This window comes from Gavia stellata, chromosome 23, assembly GCF_030936135.1.
Source record: "Gavia stellata isolate bGavSte3 chromosome 23, bGavSte3.hap2, whole genome shotgun sequence".
Lineage (NCBI taxonomy): Eukaryota > Metazoa > Chordata > Aves > Gaviiformes > Gaviidae > Gavia > Gavia stellata.
Genome location: NC_082616.1, coordinates 6,025,054 through 6,050,872, shown reverse-complemented (window position 1 = coordinate 6,050,872; position 25,819 = coordinate 6,025,054). Strand labels below are relative to the sequence as shown.

At 40.8% G+C, this 25,819-nt stretch overlaps 1 protein-coding gene across 1 annotated transcript in view; it reads left to right on the top strand.

The window, feature by feature from the left end:
• Positions 1 to 24,725, top strand: part of SPTLC3 (serine palmitoyltransferase long chain base subunit 3) — an 85,087-nt gene extending 60,362 nt beyond the window's left edge. The window contains exons 8-12 of the mRNA XM_059828586.1: positions 5,788 to 6,007; positions 8,037 to 8,163; positions 20,973 to 21,108; positions 22,084 to 22,213; positions 24,612 to 24,725. Of these exons, the coding sequence (XP_059684569.1) occupies positions 5,788 to 6,007; positions 8,037 to 8,163; positions 20,973 to 21,108; positions 22,084 to 22,213; positions 24,612 to 24,725 (727 nt within the window). The remainder of the gene's footprint in view (positions 1 to 5,787; positions 6,008 to 8,036; positions 8,164 to 20,972; positions 21,109 to 22,083; positions 22,214 to 24,611) is intronic.
• The last annotated feature ends 1,094 nt before the right edge of the window (positions 24,726 to 25,819 follow it).

The window sequence follows — 25,819 nt, the reverse complement described above, 5'->3', positions numbered from 1 at the left end:
AATATCCCCATCAGTCACATGGCCTGCAGAAAACACTCCAGCTGCTGAGTTTCGTTCACTTTTACATCCTTTACCCTGGGTATTGACCACTAGGGAGCAAGAAGGTAGACTGGTGACACAGAAGCATAGATCAGTCTGAGCAGTGGGAACAAACCCACTGTCAGATATTTGCAATTATAATAACTATAGTTATATTTCCAGATGTGTATTTGATATAGAGTTTTCTTTTCCTCTAGTTTTGCAGTTCACTTTCAAAGGAGATTTCATTCTCAAAAGTTCGAAGAACCTTCTGTTGGAATGCAAAATAAAACCATGTTAAACCTCAGAGAACATCACTAAAAAGGAACCATAAAGTTCCTTCAGCCCCATAAGGGCTAAATAATGTTAAGACCACTCATGCCCTGAGTGTCTACGCTCGTGAAAGGCATGAAGTAAAAGAAAAACAAAGCTCAGCTCTCTAATAGTCTCTCACTGGAAACTAGCCCTAGCAGTAGCTAGGTTGGTTGGTTAGTTGTTTTCATAGTCTAAGCAGATCAGAAATTGAAGATTGTGGTTTTGTTGCAAAGCAAGTCTGCTCTGACTTGAGGGAGAATACCACCACACCCCATGGTGTTGTATCCTTGCCATCACTGCCAACCCGAGACACATGCAGCTGATCTGTCCTTACAGCACTGCTGGGAACAGATTCACAGGCCATGTAGTCTAATCCAGTAAGTAGCTAATAACATTTCATATGCAAAAGAAAAGCTGGAGAAAGACATATTAGAAATACTCTTACTTTTTTGTGTGTGCATGTTCTTCCCTTTCTTGGCCCATGATTTTTGAAAGAGACTAAAATTTTCCAACCCCAAATGGCTAATGTTAGTTTTCTTGAAGATTTGCCAGATGCCAAATTAACATTCATCTAGAGGTTTAAGAGGAGGTAGAGTGTTGTTAATATATTCTTCTTACAATAGTTAATACTGCCCCCCCCCCCCCCCCAGCCCTTAAAGGACTTAAGTTATGCTTCAGGGACCACTAATACAAAATTTAAATAACTTGGTCAGAGCTATTGTCCAAGTTAAAATATCTCGACTTGCAAGTTTTGCTTGGCAAATATTTACAGAAATACTTTTTCCAGAGATGAAAAAAACCCACTAAGCTTTCCTTCTTTGAAAAAATATTGTTATATGGGACACCATAGTCTTAGTATGGTGAAGCTGATGGTACAGAAAAAAATTTGCCTTCTGTTTCCATTAGGAGTATTTTAAAGTTTTTACACTGTGCATAAGCCCGGACTTACCAGCTGGCAAAATTTGAAAAGGATTGTTGTTAGCCAACATGAGCATTTCTGGAAATCAGACCTGTGTTTGAAACCATAAGCCACGGATTTTGCTTGGTTACAACTGAAGGCAGAATTGGCCCCTCTACTTGGGAAGCATTCAAGCTACCTGTCAAATAAATAGCAAGAAGTGTATGTTTGTTTGCTTTTTAATGTCTCTATTATTGTAAAAAGAAAAAAAAAAGATCATCAGAAGTAAATGTAACTACTAGTGAAAGCTGGTTCTTAACTTGGACTAGCCTAGGAGCAAATATATTCCATTTGCGTTCCAAACTGAGAGAGACCATCTAGCCATCAATCTTCAGTACAAAAAGCATGAACAAGTTTTGGCAGTGTCCAGGGCATAAGTTAAACTGACTTGCTAAATCATATTTCTATTATTTAAGTTCCAGCTAATGTTTTCCTTGGCTTCTACCATTTCCAGTTCAGGATTAATCAGTTACTGTATTCTTACATGGTTTGTGGTAGGCTTCTGCTCTCTTGCCCACATATTTACCTAGGAGTCAGATAGGCCAAGGCGCAGGGCAGGAGTTATGGGGCACCAGAAACTGATCAAAACAGATTGGCTTATTTTTTTTTTTTTTTTCCCTCTGCTTTTAATTTAATTTGGGTATTTTCCCTTCCAGCTCAGAAAATAGCTCTCTGATCAGTTAGATATTGTCCAGTGCCTTTCCATGTGCATTAGAAGTTCCTCAGGATTCAATGCTAACACTGTAGGAAATTTATCAGGGTTATTTTTTATTTCCTGGCATTAAGTGACTGGACTTCCAGAAAAGAATGGGGTAACATTTAATGTCTTTGGCCAGGAACCAGCATTAAAGGTTAACATTTCTATCGTTTCAGTGTATGGGGTTGTATGTGAGGGCAGGGTTGGAAGGTTTCCTTAAAACTATTGCTCTAAACTACAAAACAGAGATTGTTGTATGAATGTGCAAGGTTTATGTAAGAAAACAATACTTAAAGTAAACACTAAAATGGAATGCATACATCTTGGACATAACAGGTCAGGAAAGGAGGGATTTTCTCAACTACAAACTAGCCTGAAAGGGGAACAGATGAAGTTTTCAAATGTTGAAAGGATAGTGGTACTACAGGGCATGTTTAGAGACGTTGAGTGATGCAATTATGAAGAAGATAATAGGTTGAATATCAGTAAATTAATTTTCCTGACAGAAAAAAAATTGAAACTGTGGTACCTTAGTAGGATGTAGAAAACTTTTTTCCCAAGAAGTTTCAAAATAAACTGGACAAAAATTGTCAGTACCTTGTCAAGAGCAAGCCTCTATTCCAAGCAAAGTGACCAGCACAAGTGCACACCTCCTGTATCTCAAAGCACCTGGCTCCGCAATTCATCAGTTGCATCAGGAAGAATCTCAGTGCTTTGGTGGGGATTGAATCAAGCTTCAAAATCCGGTGATCCCAAAGTTTTGGATTATCTCCTCACATCTGGAAGTAGATTCAAACTGAGTGTGTACTGAAGCAAGCTTTTGCGCCTGCCCGACGAACAAGGGAGATGACGGTCAGCTGCAATCTAGAAGCTTTACATCCCTGCCACCAAGCTAATAATTTTTGCTACAAGACAGAATGTAATACCACGTAACGAGAATGTCTGGCCTGGGCAGAGCCAGCTTACGTTCGTCTGCATCCAGCTTTTTCGATGTGCCCTGCATGCTTGAGCAGATCTGGAAACAGATCAATAGTTTTGTGAAAGTGATGCAACCAGACTGAGACAGAATGATTACAGTTCATTTCTGGCTCTCTGGTTTAAACTCAGTCGACATCAATATTTACCGAAGGATTCAGTAAACTTTCCATTTAGGCTACCCAAGGGGTTATGAGAAGTGAGCTTTATCTTGGAGCAATTCTAAACAGAGTGGTGTTCATATCACAAACCATCTCCCAGGGTCAAAAGAGAGACCAAAAACAAAGTAGGCAGCAAAACAGCTCTCATCTCTGCCATCAGGAGAGCTGAGGCCTGTTTGAATGGCAGCACAGAAAACGTACACGAAACCAGGAGCGCTTTATCTACTCCATGGACACTTCAAGGCCATGTTAGGATCTCTGTCAGCTATTGTAATATTTATATCAGCCAGCATCTTTCAAGAGCAGTAAATCAACAGTGAAACTGAATACAAGTGCTTTGTTTTGCTAAACAGCTTAGAGTTCAAAGAGAAATCTCCTACCTCATACTAGTAAGAAAAGTTTTCATTAAATCCTCTTAATGGTTAAATCTTGCAAACAGCCATGTACCAGCTCTATGTATTCTGAGATTCAACAACTTTGCTTCCGTTCCACACATATGCAGCAAATCAAGCTCTGTATTTTTAATTTACCATTTTTACTCTTGTCTTTTTGAAGATAAGTGCTGTCTCTCCCATCTGAATCTCCATGAGCCACCAAGCCTAATGATGTCCATGTAAATGTGGAAAAACTATTATTGTCCTTCTCTGCCTAGCTGGTCTGCCCAAGTATTGCCGGAAAGTGGAGAGTGGGATGCCTATTTGCTTCCCTCTGCAGAGGTGCTCCTTGGCACCACTCTCCCTCTCTGACCATCCAGCCAAACTGCATGCCGACCGGACGCAGCCGAAAGCTGCCATCCCCAGCACGTACGACGCTGCATGCCCAAGCACACCCGGTGGCTCAGTGCGATTTTTAGCTGACTAATGCTTTGACTCTGGGCTAGGTGAGGACTGTGGGCTCTGCCCTTGTATTCATTAGGAAAATAGCTGTGGTGGTTCAAGTTGCTTCTCCCCCAGCTGCCAAGTGCCATTTGGGAAACGTGAGAAAGCCCAGCCTCCAAGGAGGTTGCAGTACAAGCCCATCCTTCTTCGCTGCAAGAGACCGTGGTGCCAATATACAGCCCCACAGCTGCCTCTTCTGTGGCTGGGCAAGACAGAAGGGCAAGATTTGCCAGCAGTCACCTGACAGCCAAAAATGTGCTCCAGGCGCCCACAGACAGGCTCTCCGAACCTCCCAGTACGAACTGCACAGGCAACACTTGTCCATGGCTGCTCCCCCGTGCTGTTCTTTCAAACTAATGGAGACTTGCCTGTGGGCAGGTCTCCTTCAAAACTGGAGACCAAGCTGTTTCCAAGCTTACTCAGGAGACCGAAGGATGAAGAAGGACTAAAATTGTCAGAAATTTCCCAAGTGCTAAAAGCACATCCTGCCTCTTTTGTGGTACCAAACTTCCAGCTGCACAGTGCAGCTAGAGCGGCAATAAAATAACGTGTGAAAGCCACTGGTCCAGGATCTAAAAACTGCCAAGAAGTTGTGTTGATTGCACTGCTCTTTTGTACATGCTATTTGGGAACAAACTTGACATTTCTGCTTACCTGAAACTCTTGTAGCATTTGCAGTCGGATACACCTTAGCCACCGGCATTAGCCACGGAGCACTGGTTTTCCTGGCACACAGCGTACTCACTTTGTTTTTGATAGGAAGTATTTAGCATTTAAAGACCTGCTCTCTAGAGCTAGTGTAAGAGAACTTGTTTAACTCATTACGAAATGAATCCTGAGTGCATCAGAATGTATCCAAGCATAGCTGTAGCCATCTCACAAAGGTTTTCAAGACATAATAATCTTCACAGCAACACTACTGGTACTTCACATTTATGGGATTAGAGTGCATTTCTTATTTCTCTTCCTGGACTTTCGTTTTGCTGTACAGCTCCTCTGTGCCTTCTAACTTACTGACATGATTACCAACAACACAAAAGAATTATCATCTCTTCTTATTTCTACAAATCTCAATACACCATTAATGCAAGTTCAGAATATTTCTTTTTCCTGCATGGCTGTAAGAAAGGAAAAAGAGAAAGAAAGGAAACTTTTTTCCTTTTGAGTTCTAGGTAGCAGGCTGCATTTCCTGAAAAGTACGTATCGGGAGAAACAATTGTCAAGAGAGGATTTGAGCTCCCTTTTCTAATCCCTGATTCTGTCCACTCTGAAGACTGGGGCTGCTTTGAGTTATGGCACCATCTGTGCGTTTCAGGTGGCCCATCTTCTGTGTATGTTAGACCCAACTACTTTGCACCAGGGTAATTTGCTCTAGAGCTGTTACCCCCAAATATTACCACAGTAGCCAATGATAAAGTAAGCAAGGACCAGACTGAATTACAGCAGTTCCTTATAATTCATTACCATATTTGTTTGCTGCTTTGGGTGAGTATCTCCCCCTTGCTTTATACCTTTCCTTCTCTTTTCTGGCACATTGAAAATTCGCAGACGTTGGAAGACTTTTTGATGGGGTTTGATTGTTTGAATTCTAAAACTGTTTGACTGCTTTATACTCACCTGCAGAAGGGAAAGGGTTGCAATTTTTCTCTGAACTGTAAATACAAATTGAGATTCCGGAAGATCTTTCATGGAGTAAGGCAATTAATGCCTATATTTTCTGGCAGTACCTGAAAGAGAAAGCGAACACAGGATTTGTTGTTCATCCATGATTCTCTCCATCTGCAGCATGGAAGGGTCCATCGTGCGCCTGCCAGAGATAGTCTCCTTGAAGAAGAAATACAAAGCCTACCTCTACTTGGACGAAGCTCACAGCATCGGCGCGGTGGGCGCAACGGGCCGAGGAGTTGTGGAATACTTTGGTATGAGTCCTGACGATGTTGACGTATTAATGGGAACGTTCACAAAGAGCTTTGGTGCAGCTGGAGGATACATAGCTGGCAAAAAGGTAAAAGGAAAACACAAACATTTTAACATCAAGGGGAGGGTAGTACCTTCTTGCGATGTATGATATATTTCATTATCTTTTCATATAGACTGCTTTGCAGGAGCACTATTCTGAAGTTAGTACCATTTTTGTCTGGATCTCAAATGCACATCAAACAGTCAGACTTCCTTATTTTTGTCTCATGTTCATATTATGTAATTTGCTTGGGTTGGGTATTTCTGTGCCACCCTGATGATTGTTGTTTGTCTTGGAAATGTTTAGGCATGTTGTGGTTGGCTAAATATACTTCACTACATTAATTTGCATGCAGATTGCTCGTTACTTTGTTTCGCATTTGTAAACAATGTGTGGAGCAATATTGAGAGATTAAAGCCACAGTTTCATGCACTGATAATAAAATTCCTAAACAGTTGTGGATTGTCATAGTTGCATTTTTTAGGATGATGGAGAAAGAGGGTTACCGAGGGCCTTTTGCAATAGTAAAATCCATGTCCTTAGTTGCTCTGCGTACATTAACAAAACAACCTTTTGTCAACAACAGATGTTAACAAAACGTAGAGCTGAGCTTGCTTTAACTGGGGGTGTAGAAGAAGAGAAAGCATAATCAGCACCATTGTGAAATGTCATCGGTTTTGTTGCTTGACAGAGATATCAAGTGGTTGCTGATTATTTACCCTTTTCATACCCTGCTGAATGTATTTCTTGAGTAGTTTGCTGAATGACTAGGAAGCCTGTTCAGACAGCCCATATGGTTGTTTGTCAGGATAACATTAATAAGGGTAGAGTTTGAGTAGAATAAAAGGGCTATAAGAAAGTATAAAGTGTATATTTCTTACTGTCTTTTTTGGTTTTGCCCCTGAAGATCTTAAAACATGCTATTATAATACATCAAGAATAAATTTTCTTTGTTTCCTTTGCTTCCTGAATTTGTATCTGAAGTTTTAACTCTTACCAAAGACAGTGTGGCTCATGTAGCTAGAAATAATAGGAAGCCTAGACCTATGAAAACCAGTCTAAAGTAATTCATCATCTAAACCTTGGAAGTTTTCTTAAACGAAAGCAGGTCACTCTTTTCACTCCTGTGTATATCACGAAGCTTTGCCTCAGGCTTCTGGGCCTTGGTGGCAGCTGCTCACCCAACACACTTAGCACACTTACATTTCTTTCTGCAGCCAAAAAATCACAGTGGCACTATTTATTCTGCTTCAGCTAGAACACAGAAGCCTTCTCAGCTGTTTGATCAAACTCTTAGGATTACAGTTGCAATATAGCAATGCATAACCTGTATAAGGTTAGGTAAATCTTTATCCTCAGCATTGGAGTTACCGCATAGACTCATACAGCTTTTTTGGCAGTTATTTGTGATACTCTCTTTGGGTTTTTTTTCTCATGATATTTTTCATCAAAGGCAGTTTTCAAGCAGGCCTCATCCCTTTCTCACTACATGCATTCAGCTTTTAGTGTGGTAACTGTTACTCTGATATTTTGCACTAGGAGGTATAAGCTGTCATAACAACGACGGTCTTAATCAAGCACTGAATTCCTACAGTGTCCCCGGATTCAGCAGAGTTACTGGTGCTTTAGACATGCCTACAGTACATCAATGCTTTTTTCTAGGAGCACATATATAGGAACTATATATAGGCATATATACAGCATATAGGAACTATACTGGTGTCATGTACTCTTTGCTTCATTCCCGGAGAGGAAGTGAGCAGTATTTTAAGTGCAGCTGTTCATTGGTCTTTAAATTATTTTGGCTCCTTTATTATAAGTCTTAGCACAGAAGTAAACATTATTCTATTCCAGGATTGTGTCAGCTGTAATTGCCCCACTTATATGGTAAAGTATTTGCACCTGCCTGATGTTTCTTCAGGCCATGCATTAACGGTAGCAGCCAAGAAAGCAAACCAATAACTGGTGAAACATCCTCTTCCTTTTGCATGTTCTCACTCCTGAGGTAGTTAAGAGGGAGATCTGCTGTTTGGCCAGCTCAAAGCTCATTCATGCTTTGTTTTGCTTGTGTAAGGACCTTGTGGACTTTTTACGAACTCATTCTCACAGTGCTGTGTACGCCACATCTATGTGTCCACCTGTAGCAGAGCAAATCATCAGGGCAATGAAATGTCTCATGGGACTAGACGGCACCACGCAAGGTAAGCCACCTTCTTTAACTTTACTTATTTCAGTTACTACCAGAGCATCTGCTGTGTACAGGCGCACGCAAAATGTCATCCAGTGGCAAAGTAGTATGGTAATGCAATGCAAAGGAAATAATTCTTACTGTAAAATTAATTTCCAAATCTTCATAGTTCTAAGTACTATCAAGTCTATTTCTTTTTCCACACTCATCCATGTGCAGCAGGGATGGAAATATTCCGGAATTCTGGCTCTGTAGTTGCCAGCCCACTCTGCTTTGCAGCAACAAATAGAAGTACGTGAATTGCACTTTGGCTAGATTGTCTGACTTTGTAGGAGGGGTTCATAAGGACACACCTTCATTTACAGGCTAGATGCTGTCAGTTTAGCCTCTTTGTAAGTGTGAACCTTCAAAATGGCAAGCAACTCAAGCATGGTGCAGAATTTCAAAACAGGTATTGTATGCTAAATAATAGTATGAGAAGATTATTATAATAATTCCTACCTCACTCAGGCGCGAATTATGGTGTCCTGAAGCTAGTTTTGAAGTACATTTTGTCCCAAAAGGATCCACTACTTGGTGAATTCATGAAAAATTAGGCTTATTTATATTCCTCTCCTGAAGTTGCAGACGCAGATACCATCCAAACCTCTGTGTAACATGCTTTCTATGCAGTAAGCAACAAAACAACTGTGTGACGTATCTATCTGCTACTGTTTCAAAGTGATACTGATACGTACTCAATGTTCTAGGACTTAAATCCCAACTCAGAGAAAAGCTGGTGGTTTTTGAATTTGTGTAGTTTTTGTCAGGAATGCCTGAGAATCACGCTATTGTGTAACATGCAGTTGAAGATACAGATTCTGCTCCGAATCGCAATCTCTTTTATACTGGTCCAGCAGCACTGTGCTGTGCTATTTTCTCTTACCTTGTGTAGGACTAACAGAGTGATTCTGTATTAGTCCTCCCTGATAGATATGACCAGGGCAAGGTGGGAATGGAAAGGAAAAAGGGTATACGAGAGCAGGTAAGATACAGCTCTGCACTATTCTGTTGCAGTGCCCTTAGAGGGTGGTTTCAAACCATGATAGAGACGAGGCTGTTAAGACGTTTATCGCAGCCCTTCAACGAGGCCAGAATTTACAAGACCCCAGTGTACAAAAGGAGGGATAGAGAATCCAGTCCCAGTGCCAAATTCTGCTGAGTGCAATAACAAAGCGCAGCAAAACTCCAGTGCAATGTGTAGACAATGAGGAAATGATGCTTTTGTCATTTTGGCAGAGAAGTCAGAGCGTAACAACTGTTTCCAACTTGAAATTTGAAAGGTCAAGGTTGCGTATGCTGATGCCTATATCCTGTTCAGTATAAGAGACCAGCTCTGACATGTTTCTTCTACCCTGGGGACTATGCGTGCAGCCTGTGCTGCCGTGCTAGCTACAGAAATGCTTGCCGTCAGAGGGCGGCCTCACACCGGGGCTGCCCAAGAGGTACAGGCTTAAGGCTCTCGTAGATGCTGCGTGTGAAATATTAAACATGCAGAGCATTTCCAGACCTTCAAAGCCTCTTAAAAATGATCTTCAGCTAGCGTGATTCTGCATGCAGTTCAGTGCAGGCTAATAGGAGAACTTGGTTCAAGACCGAGTCTTCTAAGATGTGCGTGTCTGACTGTCTTAGGGCTAAGAGTTTGCAGCATTTTCTCTTCCAGAAGCAGTGTTGTTTAATGACAACAACGTTTGTATTTCTGCACAAAATAAGTGCTTATTAAGTCTTCTGCAAATCCTTTATGAAATAAATTAGTGTTCTGTCAGGTTTTTAAAATTTGTCTTGTAATATGAAATGCAAATGAATAGAAAAACAACTGAATAAATCATATATCACAACTTAGAGTATTGCACAAAGGCTAGCAAGCTGGCTATGATGTGTAAAAATGTTTCTTGTCCTTCAGAGCCAGACTCATTATTTTAGTCTATTGGTTTTTCTTTCATGTGGGCCTCCCTTCATTACGCTGTCTTGTGACTACAAAAAAAAAAAAAGAACACAACCCAAAACGCAGGAAAAAATGCTATGCTGGACCACACTACAATGCTGCTTTGGCATCAGAGAGAGGAAGGTGGTGGCTTTGAAAGGAGGGGAGAACAGAAGGGAGAAAGCACTGTCTCTTCTTAGATATTTTTGTTTCCAAGGACAACAGCGACCTTGGCTGAGTTCTTTTGGTCTGCTGTCATAGAAAATGGTGAATCCTGCATGTGAGCCATCCTTGTGAGAGCATGAGCCGTGTGGCAGAGACACCTGGCAGAGAAGTTTCAAGTGAACCAGAGTTGCCATGGGGTGGTATGGACCCTTTGATCTCTGGAAGCCCATTGAATCAATAAAAGGAGTTTATTTTGCCATTTATTTCAAATGGCATTCCCTTCCCGCAGGATGATTTGGGGAATCCTTTATAAGGAGATGTCCACTGACGGCTTGTCCTCTGGAGAGCATTTTTGTAGGGGAGGGAGCCTTGCAAAAAATATTGGGAATGTTTTGGAAAAGAATGAAATTAGAGTTTGCTAAACAGTTCCATGTTAACTAGAGGGTGCTTCTTGAAAGGAGTATGAAATAATGGGATGACAAATGCATTAACCCAGCTTGTTCTTACGTCTGAACTTCATGACTGACTGCTCGGTAGATTAATAGAAAACTAAGAAAAGGAAGACTGATTTGGTCATTTACATTGCTGCTCTGAAAACTCTTTATTCTATATTTTTTAGCACTTTGCACAGCCTTCTTTTGTATTTTCCCAGATATCACGCTTTTACACTCACTTCAATTTCTTGCTAGTTATTCTCCATTAATTTGTTAAACAGCTGATCTAGGAAGGAGTAGCACAGGTGGAATTATATAGTGGGTAAAGCCAGAGGCCAGAAATGCAGCGATACTGCTTGTGTTTATCCTAGTGTGTATCCGAATGATTGATCTCCCATATTTTCTTCCTTTATTTTCAGTTAGTAAGAATATGGTTGTTTGGAAAAGGAATCAGGGTGTGCATTTCCAGGACAGGATCAGTATACTGGATGCATGACTACAGGATATGAGTAGATGTGTATGAACACAGAGGGTACAGCTTAATTACAAGGAAGGAACAGGTTAGCACTTTAAAAATAATTCTATGAAACATCAACTATTTAGCTGGAAATTATCCACAGCAGATGTCTCTTTCAGGCTACAATTTTTTCATATTAACAAAAAAAGTTCAATCCTTCCTCAGAAGATGGCTAGATATACATATAGGGGTTTGATAATCTAGGAAAAAAAAAAGGGGGGGGTAATTTTTAAAAAAATCCTATTTCCCCTAAAGATCTTCAGTTTCTCCAGCTTTTGGGATGAAGATTTGGATTGTGATAGACAAGTTTATAATATTTGCTATGTCTATGAAAAACCATCTGAGCCTGGTGATGTTACAAGTCTCTAAAAAAATCTCTACTTGAAATGAACATTGACAAATCTCAAGATCCCCTGAGTGAAGGAGCATCTTCCAGCTTAGTTTGGGGGGCCTGAACAGAGCATCCCCCACCTGGAGCCTGGGCAGAGGGCTGGGTCCCTGAGCACCTATGTCCATCCTGCACTGTCAGGCACTTTAGGGAGGTGAGCCAGGAAGCTGAAAGAGAGAAGAGACTCTGACAAGCAAAGGAGACACAACAGTGAACAGATAACAAGTGGGTGATAAGGATGGGGACTAGGAGCAGAACGAGATGCTGAGAAGATGGGCTGGAGAGGCTGTGAACAAAAAGGGCCTGGTGTGGGGAAGAAACTGTCTGCAAGAAACAGTAGCAAACCCACAACCCTCCAAAGCAATGCTGGTACCTCAGACACTCCTTGTTCTTCTCTGATCAGCAAACTGCTGTGCAAGTGTGCTAGCAAGATGTGTGCTTACCTTCCTTTGCAGCAGGAGACTCCGATTTGGATGGGGAAGTTCTCAGTTTAAAAGCCTTGCACTGACATAAGTAAAAAGGAACAGAGAAGACATGGTATCTCCCACAGAAACCATCTATAAATGTATGGGTATATCCCATATTAATATTTGTAATAGTTGTGAGACATTAATGCGATGACAATGTGACTGGGAGGATACTGCAGGGCCCACAGCCAGCTATTACAGTTTCCTTGTTTTGCCATGTTTTCTGCTGTGACTTGAGAAAATGAAGCACAAGAAATGCTGAATTAGAAGAAGATAGGAGCTCCCTCAAAACTGATAGGCATAGCTGTTCCTACCTGGGAGAGAGGGGTAGGCTGGGGTGGCTACGACCAAGTCCTTTGTTTCTGGAGTGACTTGTATCAGAAGAGTCAGAGATTGACAACAAAAATTGCAAATGTATTTCCATTTTCATGTAAAATCATGTTTTTGGTAGAGTACAAGTCCTGGCATTCTTCAATGCCATGTTTTACAGGACTCTCTGAAAATCGACGGCTTGTAGAACAAGACACATTTATTCTTGGTAACATAATGTCGTAGATACTATCATAGTTCCTGTAATAGAGTTGTTCAAAAGTGTACAAACTTCTGGCAGCTGTATGTCCTTTAGTAATGTCATAAGGCAGCAAGTTCCACAGTTCAGTTCATATAGTCTATAAAAAAAAATATCATTTTATCGCTCTTAAGCCTTTGTGGCCTTTTCATCTCAAATGTGTCTCTCCTCATTTATTAGGAGATATGGGAAGCAGAAGTTCCCATGGCATTTACTCTTAATAATTCATAATATAGATATTCTTTATAAGTTCTCCTTGGGGCTTCCCATTACTCCATTGGAGATACCTCAGGAAACTCAGCAGCTGCCTTAGTGGTTTTATCCCCGTGATGAGACTGTCGTTGACTCAGAGTGTTTGGACCCTGCGCAAATTTTCAAGTATGCTCACTTGCATGCAACACAGCCCCTCCAGCTGTGACCTCGGACCTTTTTTCTTTTCCCTTTCTGCCTGAGAATACCAAAAGCATATTTTTACACTTTAATTTGATAGGTAAAAAATAGAACCCCTAGGCAGACAGAGTTAAGACTGCTAGAAAATCTAAAGCGATTTTCTTGATGACTAATAATAAACTACAGTGGTGTAGACAGCAAATTGTACCATTTGCAAAGGCATCATTTTTCTGTTTAATGCATGGCAAACAATAATTCATCAACAGCGATAGACATTTTTCATATGTTTATATGGGATGCTGAAAAATTTAAAACCCTATCCTCAAGAATCTACTGTCCTTGTTATGTTAAAAGATAATTCCTGAGGTTGTTTAGATAGAAAGTGTTTCTTTAAAATTATAATTTACTTTGCCATTTGTGCTGATTGGTTTATCTTTTTACAACTACTGGTTTTCATTTTTGTTTTTAGCAGACTTTGAGTTCTTGCATTTGAGTTCATTCAGATTGCGAGAAGCTGCAGAACGCTGCTTTCTGTTTTGGCTTGGCATTAAAAAGATGTGTTTTTAAAAGGTTCCTTTTTAAAACATTTCCGTCTGCCTTAGATTTTTGTATAACTGGAGGACCAGCTTCTTAAAATGCTTGGTTTGCAACATTTTCCACTGCTATCTGTGCTCAGCAATCTTTTGAAAACATTAGCTTTGCCTGTCAGGGTCCTCTGTAAATTCAAAAACTTTAGTTTCACGTCACTACAACCTGGCATAAACCAGCACTGGTGCCAAGAAGGGCAGTCTTGCCCTCCTTTTTGCCTTTCACTCCCTGCCTATCCCCTTATTTGTGCCCCTTTTCCTCATGCCAGCATTAGTGTTCGTGCAGCCATGCAATGAACTGAATCAGAGAACTGATCTAGCTGAAAAATAACCGACCCTCCCACAAATGGTTAGCCTACAGCCAAACTGGTTCCCTGAGCCAATCTACCATGTGGCTACATGAATCCCAGTGCCAAGACTTGAGCAGCTGGAGCTGAGAGGAGCGATCCCTTTTGCAGCAAAATTAATCTGTGCCAGACTGAACTGATCATGAAACTATAGCTGTAAGCTTTAACACTGCAAGCGACTTAGCGGCAGACCGCTTGAACCTGCTCGAAACAGCTTACAGAATCAGTCATACTAAAGCATGGCTTTTTACTGTTCCCTCTCAAATTCTCATTTTGCCGTTTCATTCCGAGATGATTGCTTCTCTCGGGTCCTCATCAAGCAGAATGCTTGAACCCTGGCTTAATTTTAAGTAAGATAGTATTCCCAGTAAGTATGTGCTTACATTTAAAGCGCTTAAGCAAATTTATTCACTGTTAGCACAGCACTGACTCCATCACTAGGGCTCCCAGTCACTATGACAGTGAAGACGCTAATGATGATAATATGCTGCTCACAATTATTTTTTGTCTGAGCTGAACATCACAGATGTTCTCCCAGCAGTGGATGATGAAACAGCTAAATTCTGCCATCTTTACACAAAATGAGTGAGAGACACTGTTCCAGTGGAGCCACCTGCCATGTGGCCCACCTCCTAAAGAAAGCCAAATCTATCCGTGGAGGGTCAGTTGATCTGAACAAGCAGGGGCTTTGGAGCAATAGTGTTTGCAGTGATTTGCAAGAGCTCTGAGGACTGACCAAATTCTACCTCCTATGAAGTCACTTTTTCCATATTCAAAGTTAAACCAGTGCTGTAGTCCTCCAGCAGACCCTACCCATGGATAGGTGTCCCCTGTATTCACAAATAAGTATTAACAGCAGGCAGAGGAGGGATGTGATCAGGCTTGGATGTGACTCACAGCCTCCGCTTCCCCCAGGGACAGCAGCATGCAGCTCCATGGCACAGTCACCTTTTAAGGGTGTCATTGCTGCCGGAATAAAGCGGGAGCATCCCTCCTACGTTCCAGATGCTGCTTGCCGCTGCCCAAGGAATCCAGCGCTGTTATCAGCCTGAGGAGCACAAAGGAGAGAAGTGCCTTTCCTAACGGTGTTTAGATCACTGGCATTTCAGAAACACCTAATGTGATACAGATGGGGCGCGTTGTGCGCTGGCTGGCCTTCAGCAGGGCGACTGATGTGCTTTGTGATTAATCACCTGTGCTGGGAGTAAATAAGGCTCAGCCAAGGCTGGCTGCTCTGTCCCCACTTTTGTGCGGGCCACTGAATGCTTACATTATATATCTGAATATAGATAAGGTGCTGGGTAGGCATAGCTGACTCATTCGAGAAATAAGGTAAAAATGACAGAATTTGTACATTTTCTCTCCTTTTTGCTTCAGCTGAAATTGCCACTTTTTCTTCCCTTCATCTGCTCTGGAAAGTGTTTTGCAGCAGTTCACAGTTAAAATTGGACTGACTAAATAAGTCCTTAAGGGCTTATTTAGCAGCTGAATTAAGCTGAAATTACTAGGTTTCTAGCTGGCATTAGATTGTAGAAGAAATGTCTTCACTTCTCCCCAGTTCATAGCAAAGTTATCTTTTAATGAAGATTTTTTATCTGAGAACGTATTTCCTTTAGGCACCCCAGTTTTACAGCATTCTATTTGTGATTTAATGCACATGGAGGTACATGTGTGTTACTCTTATAATGGAACCAGAGGAAAAAAGAAAATCTGTCCATCTGCAACAGTTTAGTGGGGAAGAGCTATTGTTTTCCAAATTTTTTTTCAGCCTGTGAAAGTTTGCTTTTTACTATCTAGTTGTTAGTAGAGGAAAGCAGGGAATGGAGTTCTCCATCCAAGGAACACAGATTGAAGAGACACACTGACACCAGCATGTAAAAGTTTGATTGTGTAACTAATTATCTAGAAAGACCCTATGAAACAACAGCTGGAGAAGATTAAAGCAGGTGGATTTGTGTCTTGAAGAGTCCACTGCGTGCCAGAAAAAAGTACGGCATGGGATTATCTTTCCTGGAACGGATTCAGGAAAAATAGCTCTCCTTCAATTAAAATACACCTGAGATCTTGATATGAAAGGCTACAGGTTGCTTATTCCTGTTTTCAATATACTGAGTCAGAATTTCCAAGGGTAGAAGCCTACAGGAAGAGTTCAAAGGTAGAATGTTTGTGCAGGAATTGGACGCAGCCAGCTTCTCTGCTTATTAAAATCTTGCAGGAGTGAAAAGCAGACATCCCTGGAAGAGGAAAACAAACTTTTGTTTCAAAGAGCTGATAGTTTTACTACCTCTTTCGCTGCCAGGATAAGGTCCTCAGCTGGCATAAATAGCAAAGCTCTACTGAAGTGCACGGAGCTGTGCCAGGTAACACCCGCCTGAGATCAGGCCCTCAGATGCGTAGGCAGGATGCCTTCCTGCTGTCAAAGTCCAGAGCAGCTCCTCCCTGAAAGCAGGTCTGAAGCCATAGCCTGGCATGTGACAAAGCATCTACCAAGTCTGTTATTCCAAGTGGCTCTCTTAAAAAGCTTGTTGCTTCAAAGAAATTATGAGCAAGCCACTATCGTTTATCATTTCTCTCTCTCTTGCCTTCTCTTTCTATTTTTCCTTAAACTAAACCATATTAATTTTGAGCTATAAAGCCTTCTCAAAGCCTGCAGAAATTAATGAGCTAAAACTGGCAATATGCAACAATGCGTGTCAAATAAAAATATAATCAGCGTTTTTCCCAGAATTGCCAACACCTTAGAACTTTGCAGTAAACCAAATATTTTTAAAGTGGTGCAACAAATGTAAACTCTAAATTTGCCAGCAGTAGGTGGATTGCAGAAGCAGTAAATCTGTCTTTGTTGTACCATTCAGGTACTTAATCCTGTATTTCAACAAAACCCCAGTAAGCTGGCTGTGTATCACTGTGTTCCAAGCAGCATGAAGATAATTTGTGAAATTGGAGAATCCTTTATTGTTTGGTTTTCTCTCTGTCCCTTCTTAATTCAGCTAATAAAAAGATGTAGAGCTCTTAATAAGGTCATGCTCAACCTTAGCTGAAAACTCTGGAGCATTAGTAGGCTTAGTTTTAATTAGCTAAGAGTCAGTTTTCCCTGTCCAGGCTATTCTCCCCAAACATATGCTGTGTTGTGGTTCACATGTTTTATGGAATATAACTATCTGGATATCCTGCATGCTGTGCTATAAGCTATTTGCATAGACTGTAAATTCTCAAGAATTTTACAAACTAAGACTTTTTGAACAAATATTTACTAAGGACCCGATCCTCTAATTAGTGCCTTACAGTTAAATTCTTACACTCAAATAGATGCAGCTATATCATTTTAGCTCAAGGGGCCGACTCTGCAGATTTTCCCTCAATAAATCGTAAAGCATGCAAGATCACAGCCTCAAGAATCAAAGAAAATAGTTTTTAAATGCGGTGTCTTTGGTTAAACATACCACAGTGAATTTGGACTAAGATCTGATTCTAAACTGAATTCATGACTCTTACACTGATTTAATCTGCAGTGGGGGGGAAGAAATTGGGCCAATGAGACCAAAATAAACATTTTGCTCAGTTCTGCCTCCTTATCTGACTTTGGAGGGTCCCATAAAGGAACGAAAAAGAGCATTGAAATACAGTTAGAAACTTTAAGGTTTTTATTACTCTTATCAGGACAGCATATAAGATGGCTGTGTGTATGATGTGTGTATGTGGTCTTTGACCACGAAACTTAACATGAGAAAGGAAAGTGTTGACACTTGGTAAAGAAGTAGGTTCCTCCCAGCCACCCACCCACAAATACAGTGTGTGTAGCAATCGTCTCCTAATGTGCTTTTTTTCCCTCCAGATATATGTGAGTGCTCTGATCTTTTATTTGGCTCTTTAATGCATCCCTGCAAATGAAATTACTATTCTGGGATGTTGCTAAAACATTAAAGTGGCTCTTTTGCATCGGCACTGGCTGGCTTGAAATGAGTTCCATAGGGAGTCTCGAAAGGGGATCCGTCCCATCACAAACTGGTTGAGGATATAGATTTAGCCAGGGAAGGTTGGAAAGGGAAGAGGTGTTTGACTCTTGGAGGGGTTGCCTGAAACTCCTCTTTCAGCTCTAATGTTTCTTTTGCTGGATTCCCCCTCTTGCTTTGGAGTCTAAATTTCCGGTACCTAAAATAAGTAGAGACAACAAACTGATCAACTCTGGGCCATGCCCATATGGTTTGATAAATACCGCACCGCCTGGAATCTTGCATGGCTGACACTTTGTTTCCAGCTTTGTGGTAAGCAGTTGAATAGAAAGGAGAAGGCAGCAAGTCTTAAACTGCACTCGCCAAGAACATCTGCATTTATGAAAACTTTCCCTAATTGAAAATCTAGTAGTTTCAAATGCTGTGGACTGAGAGTTTGGAAACTAGCTCAGGGGCTGCTTAGATAGCAAGAAGCAGCAGAGTGGTTTTGAGCCCCCAGTTCAGGTTACTCTCTCACCCTCCTCTTTGTAATTTGGGCATTCAGGAGGTGCTAATAACATCTTTACAAATTCTAACCAGGGAAAAAGTCTCTCTTTAGACTTCAGACACATTATTCTGTGGTTCTTCTCTAAGTCCCTTTCCTTGGCATCTCCCCTGCCCCTGTTTCTCCTCCTCCTCCTCAATATTTCCTCCTGGTTCTTTGAGATCTACTACACCAAAAATATTTTTGGAAATACCACAGACTATTGTTTTTATTAGTGACTGGAAAGCTTTGTAGTAGGATGCTTTTGTGTTTCATTTGTTTTCCTTGCTCTGGCACAGCTGTTTTTGGTTTAGCAGCATTAGAGAGATGGTTAAACTATTTGTGGCCTTTTCTAACCCAACAGATCTCTTCCACTGAATGTTTTAAACTGAATGACTGAAACTGTAACTAACAGGTTGTCTGCGTGGGCAGTTTTGTGCATAAAGTTACAAATGCACTGGTTTTATGAGATCTTTTAATTTGTTCAGCAAAACACTGATCACTGTGAAGCAAGTCCCAGTTTCCCTATAAATTTCCCAGCCAGAACATTGACAGAACCTTGACTCGAGAAGATACAGAACAGATGAAGCAGTAGATCTTGTTCAAACCTATGCACGCTCAGAAATGATTAATGGAAAAGAGGTTTATGTAGCTGTGGTGATCCCCACCTTAGCCAAGAGGGGATAGGAAGAAAAGCCACAGAAGGTGGTGGGGCAGAATGTGGTCTGAGGACAAATCTGCCGGAGGTGGTAGGTAGCAGCTACAAATGCCTAACTGGCCACTGTGGTTACGAGGAGGAAGACGGGAAATTAGGAAACAGGCATCCAGTCAGAGAAGGGTGACAGCAGAAAGTAGTAAATGAAGAATGAAGCGAATGAAAAGTGAAGTAAAATGAAAAAGTAAACGGAGAGTAAAAACGTAATGCATCTGTCCAAAGGCACCTTAAAAGCAAAGGGGAAAAGAGGAAATTAGTTGTACTAAGGGCTTCAGTGTTCATGTCTGGTGACATAATGTAAGTGATATTGAAAGTATGGGCTGATGAACGGCAGGAAAATGAAAGTTAAGAGTGTAGCTGAGATGTGTCCCGCTAAATCCCAGTCTTACCACATGTTCCCACCACCTCTGCTGGGCAGGCACAAGCAGCTGCACAGTGATTAGGTTCAGAGAATCGATCTGTTTGACATTGGTTTGGCCGTTTTCTTTCTGGCGAGGTCAGGCAGATGACGGACCTGGCTTGATTCAGCGTGTGGCTGCGTGAGGCTGGGACTGGTACTGGGGAGGCTGTGGGAAAGAGCAGCACGTGGGTACGGGGTAGGTGGCACCATCCCTATCAGCACCTTACAGCACAGGAAGAGCAGCGCATATATCAGCTCGCTGATGAAATATAACACAGGTGGAGTGGGGAGAGGACATACTATATCTCCTACCTAGGGTAAGGCTGAGTGTGGCTCTTCCCTTTTGTATACAATGGGTGGGGAAGCAACTGCACTTGTCAGAAACCACCTCCTTAGTGACACTGCAAAAGAAAAGGCTGAGATGACTTTTCAAGCACATTTTTTCTCTGCTGTTTTTTGTCTTTTTCCTTCATTAAAAATAATTGGTTTCAACTCTCCTGTCAGTTTTGCTGGGGGACACATCAGTGGATTCATGACTGAATGAGGCCAGGGACAATGCAGAGGATGAAACTTGTGTCTGAAAGTCTTGAATGACTAAAGTCTGTTGTCAGATGATGATATTGAGGTAGGACAGAAAAGAAAAACTGAGCAGAACTCAGCAAGGGATTACATATGTGGATGCATATTAGAGCAACTGGAGTTATGCTGAATGTTGGTAACAAACTGCAGAAGATCAGACCTTGTGTAACAACAAAGTTTATCACGTACTTTTCCCCTGTCTAAAAAATTGCAACAAAAGCATCAGTTTGAGCTGACCCAAAATGCAGTATTTTCTACTTTAAGCTTTATTACAGTCACAGAATAAAATAAAAAAACCCAAATGTGTATGCACAGAACTAGCTAAGATATAAGAGAGCCTCTGTGGAATATTGTTAATGAGCAAAGATATGCATTTACTGGCATCTGTATCAACATCTGTAGACATTGGTTGTTTCCCTTTATAGTGAATTATGTTGAGAAAGGACATACTCTATTTACAAGTCCTGTATCCACAGAGACATATAACTACTTCTCTATAGGTGTGTGTCATTCAGTAGGCTTTATGCAGTGCAATGCAGTAAAGGGAATTGTTCACCTATCTATCCCCAGAAGACATACTGTTCCTGCCAGTGGGACGGCACCTCACCCTCACAAGTACAGGAATGTCAGTCGTCTGTCCTACAATGCCATAATAATCAACGTAGTTGCATTTAGCTCATTCCGAGTTTGTCTTCTGAATCAAATAGCAACATATACGTTTCAGTGAAACTTTTTTGAACTGATACCCACAGCCCTGTTTCTTGACTGTCACTAGACTCCAGTTATGATCTTTGCACTGACTGTTCTCCTGACTGACTCATTTCAGGGCTCCAACGAGTGCGCCAGCTGGGGAAAAACACAAGATACTTCAGACGAAGACTGCATGAAATGGGCTTCATCATTTATGGCAATGATGATTCTCCTGTTGTCCCCTTACTCCTTTATATGCCTGGTAAGATAGGGTAAGTACTGAAAAAAAAACCCTGTTGGCAAAACAAACACTATCCAGCTTCATAGGTTACTTGGTATACGCTGTGAAAAATGTGGTTACGTGTGGTAGATGCTTCACAAGAGAAACATACACCGTTAGGTGAATTCATCATTTAGTTATGTTCTATTTTAAATTTGGCCCTAGACTTGATTTTGAGCTGTTCCAGTATTCAGAATTTTTAAAATTTCTGTTATCCTTTTTTAACTTGCTCTGGAATAATACTTTTGATAGCATTTTAAATTTGGATTTTTTTTTTTAATTTGTAATTATTAAAAGAGATACATTGCCTTTGATGTATGAATTGTTTTGGATGGATAGGTTTTTTCCCCCATCTGATTTTTGAACGGTCTTTCCATTCAGTATCTATCAAGCAGCACTTATGCACTGACTTGGACATGCAGACCAGAAGTTAGTAGTAGCATAATGTAAGGGCTGAGCTGTAGGGAGTATCTGCAAGTAGCTTAGGATGGCTGTGTGCTATAGGTCTAGTACATACCACACAAAAGGTTCCTAAACTGGCAGAGTGAGAGCAAAGAAACCATCACACAGATTGTTTTATTCCTGTTGATGTGCAGGAACCCAGCTCTCATACCTTCCAGGAGCCCAACTTGTTCTGTGCTTAGGGACTGTGAATGCCACACATTTTGATTTGTACTCAAAGCCTTTCATTGACGTAAATGAATCATGTTTATTCTACAGTGCTCTCTCTGCCATCACACTTCTAGTATTTGACACCCACTTGGCTTCATGAGCTGTTAAGCAGCAAAGAATCTCAGTCCTACTGGTAAAATTCTGGCTTTTATTGAATTCAATGGGAATATTACCATCCACTTCAACTGAAGACAGGATTTTACCCATTGTTTTATTATACTTGAATGTTTTCTCTCTGTGGTCAGTTTATTGGAGATAATTTACTTCTGTTTTTTTCTTCCTCTTCTCTCCTTAGAGCTTTTGCAAGACGCATGTTAGAAAAAAATATCGGGGTGGTTGTGGTTGGGTTTCCAGCTACTCCTATCACAGAATCCAGGGCTCGGTTTTGTGTGTCAGCTGCACATACACGGGAGATGTTAGACACGGTAAGCACAGCAGATGTCCTGCTGAAATTAACTTCAGATGCAAAGGAGGCTGGGAGAAGCTGTGTGTCTGTTACTTTGACTCTCAATAATTCATTTTTACATTTGTTTTTCTGGACTTGTCACTTGATCTTTAAAGGCATTTTAGCCTTATATATTTTATTTTTTAAAATAAATTATGGGACAGTTAACTTGTTATGTTCTCCTATTTCTAATAGTGACCAAATCTGTCATCACCAATAAAGACCTACATGAAGAGCACTGCAAGACAAAAGTTAAATGCTAGGTCAAAACTATCAGAGTAGGAAACCTGAAACGATATGGAAATAATTGAAAATCAAGTTTTCCATACCCTTATTTTCATTCCATATTTGCACGTGTTTCCTGAATTGCAGAAGTGTATGGGACAACCTTGGGGGTACAGGTTGAAACTGCAAACAGTGTTGGGCACTATTTGAACCTAATGAAGTTTAATTGGTGCTGTCTGGCCTGTCCCAGTTCTGTATCTTTCTCTGGTATCAAAAATACTGTTAAGAGTATGTTGAGACTTCTCTCATAAACCTCCATTCCAACACAGTCAGAAATGTGTTTAAAATAAACTCTTTGAAATTTTCCATCTCCCTTTCTTGCCGAAGGTGTTTTTGGCCTGGCTTGATATACGTTCTTTCACTCTCAGAATAAGCTGACTTAGAGGCATGAAACACGGAGGCTTAACAGTGAATTTCAGGCTTTCTTTTTCCTCTCTTTGAACAAGTATGATGGTCAAAGCAAAAAACCCATGAACATTGAAGGCATTTGAGTTAAAGATGCCACTCCTTCATGCAGACAAGCACCTGTGCCTGCAGAGAGCCCCTGGCTCTCCGTTTGCATCCTGAGATTCATGTGGAGCTTGAGACTGGACCTCTGCCCAGCTCCCACGCCAGTGTAGACCTCTCTCAAAAAACATCGAAAAATCTGCTTTGCATGTGTGCAGTGTAAAATTCCTGCTGCTCTTAAAGGTGCAGTAGTTATTAACAAGGTATGATAATACCATAACGATAATATTGCATAGAACAGGGCAAGCTACGTACTTGTGTTGGTCATTGTCAGCTTTCGCTGTCTGACTGTGTAGATTTTGGCTTATGTAACTAGTAATAGGCGATGAAGTTGATCTGAAGATTAATCTCTTGAGGTTGCTGCTTTGATTTTCTTCCTCTCCCCTCAGCCCCAAATGTCAAGCCCATTACTTTTTTGGGCCATCATTGCATGTTCACGTCCTGCTACCTGCTCATTGCTGCTTCCTGGTACCAGTGAAGACCTGAAACACTCCCCAGCCATCATTCTTGAACACGGTGTATTTTTGCCTTTGAAAGTGGGATCATGGCTGTAGTAGTTGTGGCATTCTTTAAATGTCCTTACAATACAGGGGAATGGAAATGCCCTGAATTTAATTACTTGCAGATGGAAAGTTTTTAGGACAAACACTTTGTGAATATGCCTAAAACCAGGGTAACAACAGGTAACGAGCACAATGAAATCTTTTCCCTTTGGCAAAATTTGTTTTGAATCTCAGCCTGGGACTGAAAAGAAGAAAGATCCATGAAAGGGCAAGATCCCAAGAATAACTTCCTTAATGACCTTGAAGCTATCTCTGTGCATAAACCATTACTAAATTACTCCTTTCTGCTCTTGAGTGGCTCATTTTAGTGGCTTAACAGAAACAGGCTCAAAATCAAAATTGCTGCTTTCTTCTTTGATGCCAAAATGTTGGCTGCTCTTGAATGTGGGTGAGATGCTGCAAAATACTGAGCTGCTTCTCTGTGATACCGAGTTCCCTCGCTACTTTTTGAATCTACTGAGAGCCAGGGACACAGTTCAGCAAATTGCATTACAATATTAATGCATTATTAATTATGCCTGTGACATTAATACAAGAAGATAATGGAAGGCACTAAAAATATCTTAAACTATTTGGACTATTTATGATGACTCTGATCACCACAGTGGGCTGAGTCCCATCTAAGAAAATGCAGTGGCAACTCCAATCTTTGGGATCTATAGGGAAATATTGAAGTATTGCTTTACACATCCCTTTTGCACAAGCAAGGATAACTTTTTATTTGGATTACTGTCTCCCTGTGCTTTCAGAAAAAGGTCATTTTTTTTCTTCTGTGCCTAAGTAATGTACTTACTAATAAACCATAACCTACTGAAGGAGGAAATTCTGTTCTCGTAGATGCTATTGTACATCTGTGACTGCATTGGCATTCACTAAAGGAGAATGAAAGCAAAATTTGCCCGTTTGCCCTTTAAACTTTCTTTAATTGATGCTTTCATGATCTTCTTGTTCTGCTCTAACGTAGAGGTTACTAGAACTTCATTTCTTTTCCAAGAGAATTGACACAATATAATGGTCTTACAGGTTTTGAATGCTCTGGATGAATTGGGTGATTTTCTACATCTGAAATATTCCCGGTATTCCAAGTCATCTCATCCCGAACTGTATGAAGAAACTAGGCTTGAACTTGAAGATTAAGTTTTCCACCCATGAAGAGAACATTATGATGCTATGAAAGGGGGGAAAACCCGAAAACTAAAAAACAAGAATGCATTTCTTCCCTTCTAAGGACAATTTTTGTTTTTCAGTTAATTGAAAGGAAGGGAAGCTCGGGTGTTGCATTTTATTGTATCAAATTTCTGTATTCAAGAGACTGAAATATTGATACAGGTTTGCCTCCCCAGGAGATCTGTCCTTCTTACGGTATTTTTGATGCAGAATGAATGCATCCATTGATCAAGTTGCTAACGTACAAGCTTTTGTTATGGCCCCTTTTTATGAAGAGGCTTCAGATAGTCTTAATTGTGACTGAAATAATAAAGTTTAAAAACTTAATGTATTCCAGCGTAGTATGGTAATATAGCTGTGCTTCATCAGTGAGATTGACTTTTATCTGTTAAAGAGCATAAATCAAGACATTGGTGTGGACTGCTACAGAGGAATGAGCAGAAAGTATCCTCTTTAATGAAGTTGCCCTATCATGCATTTCTCCAAGGACAGAGAATGTTAGAAGGCGGCTAATGCTGAGAAGAAGAAAAGTAGCCTGATGAGATCATATGTTTCTGACAGCAGATTATGGGAAAGGGAAAATGCCTCCTCCCCTCCACAGACCCTTTCTCAGCCGCTTAAATACACTATAAGCTTTGTAATGTACAAAAATTTGGGCTAGACACAAACAGAAATGCTTTTCTGCTAACGCGTTTGACCTACAGCCTTTCACATCTTATCGCAACTTAAGTTCTTCAGCAGGCTTGCTCCCTTTTCGTGTAGCAGTAGTAAATAATTTTAATAACCATTTAACTTTCCCGTAAAAACCTTGATCAAAACAGTCAGATACTTGCAGTTCACAAACTGCAGATGACATTTATGGGCCCATTCCTAAGTTTTTTGAACTACTTATGGGCTTAATAAATTCACTAACAAGTACATAATGCTGAAGCTGTTAGTTATACAGAATGTGAAGTTCAAGATACCGTAAGCGGTTCTGCCACCTGTTAAATTGAAAACTCCACCATTTCTAAATGTGCTAAAGTCATCCACTCAGTAACATTGCTTGAACTATTCTTGTCTGT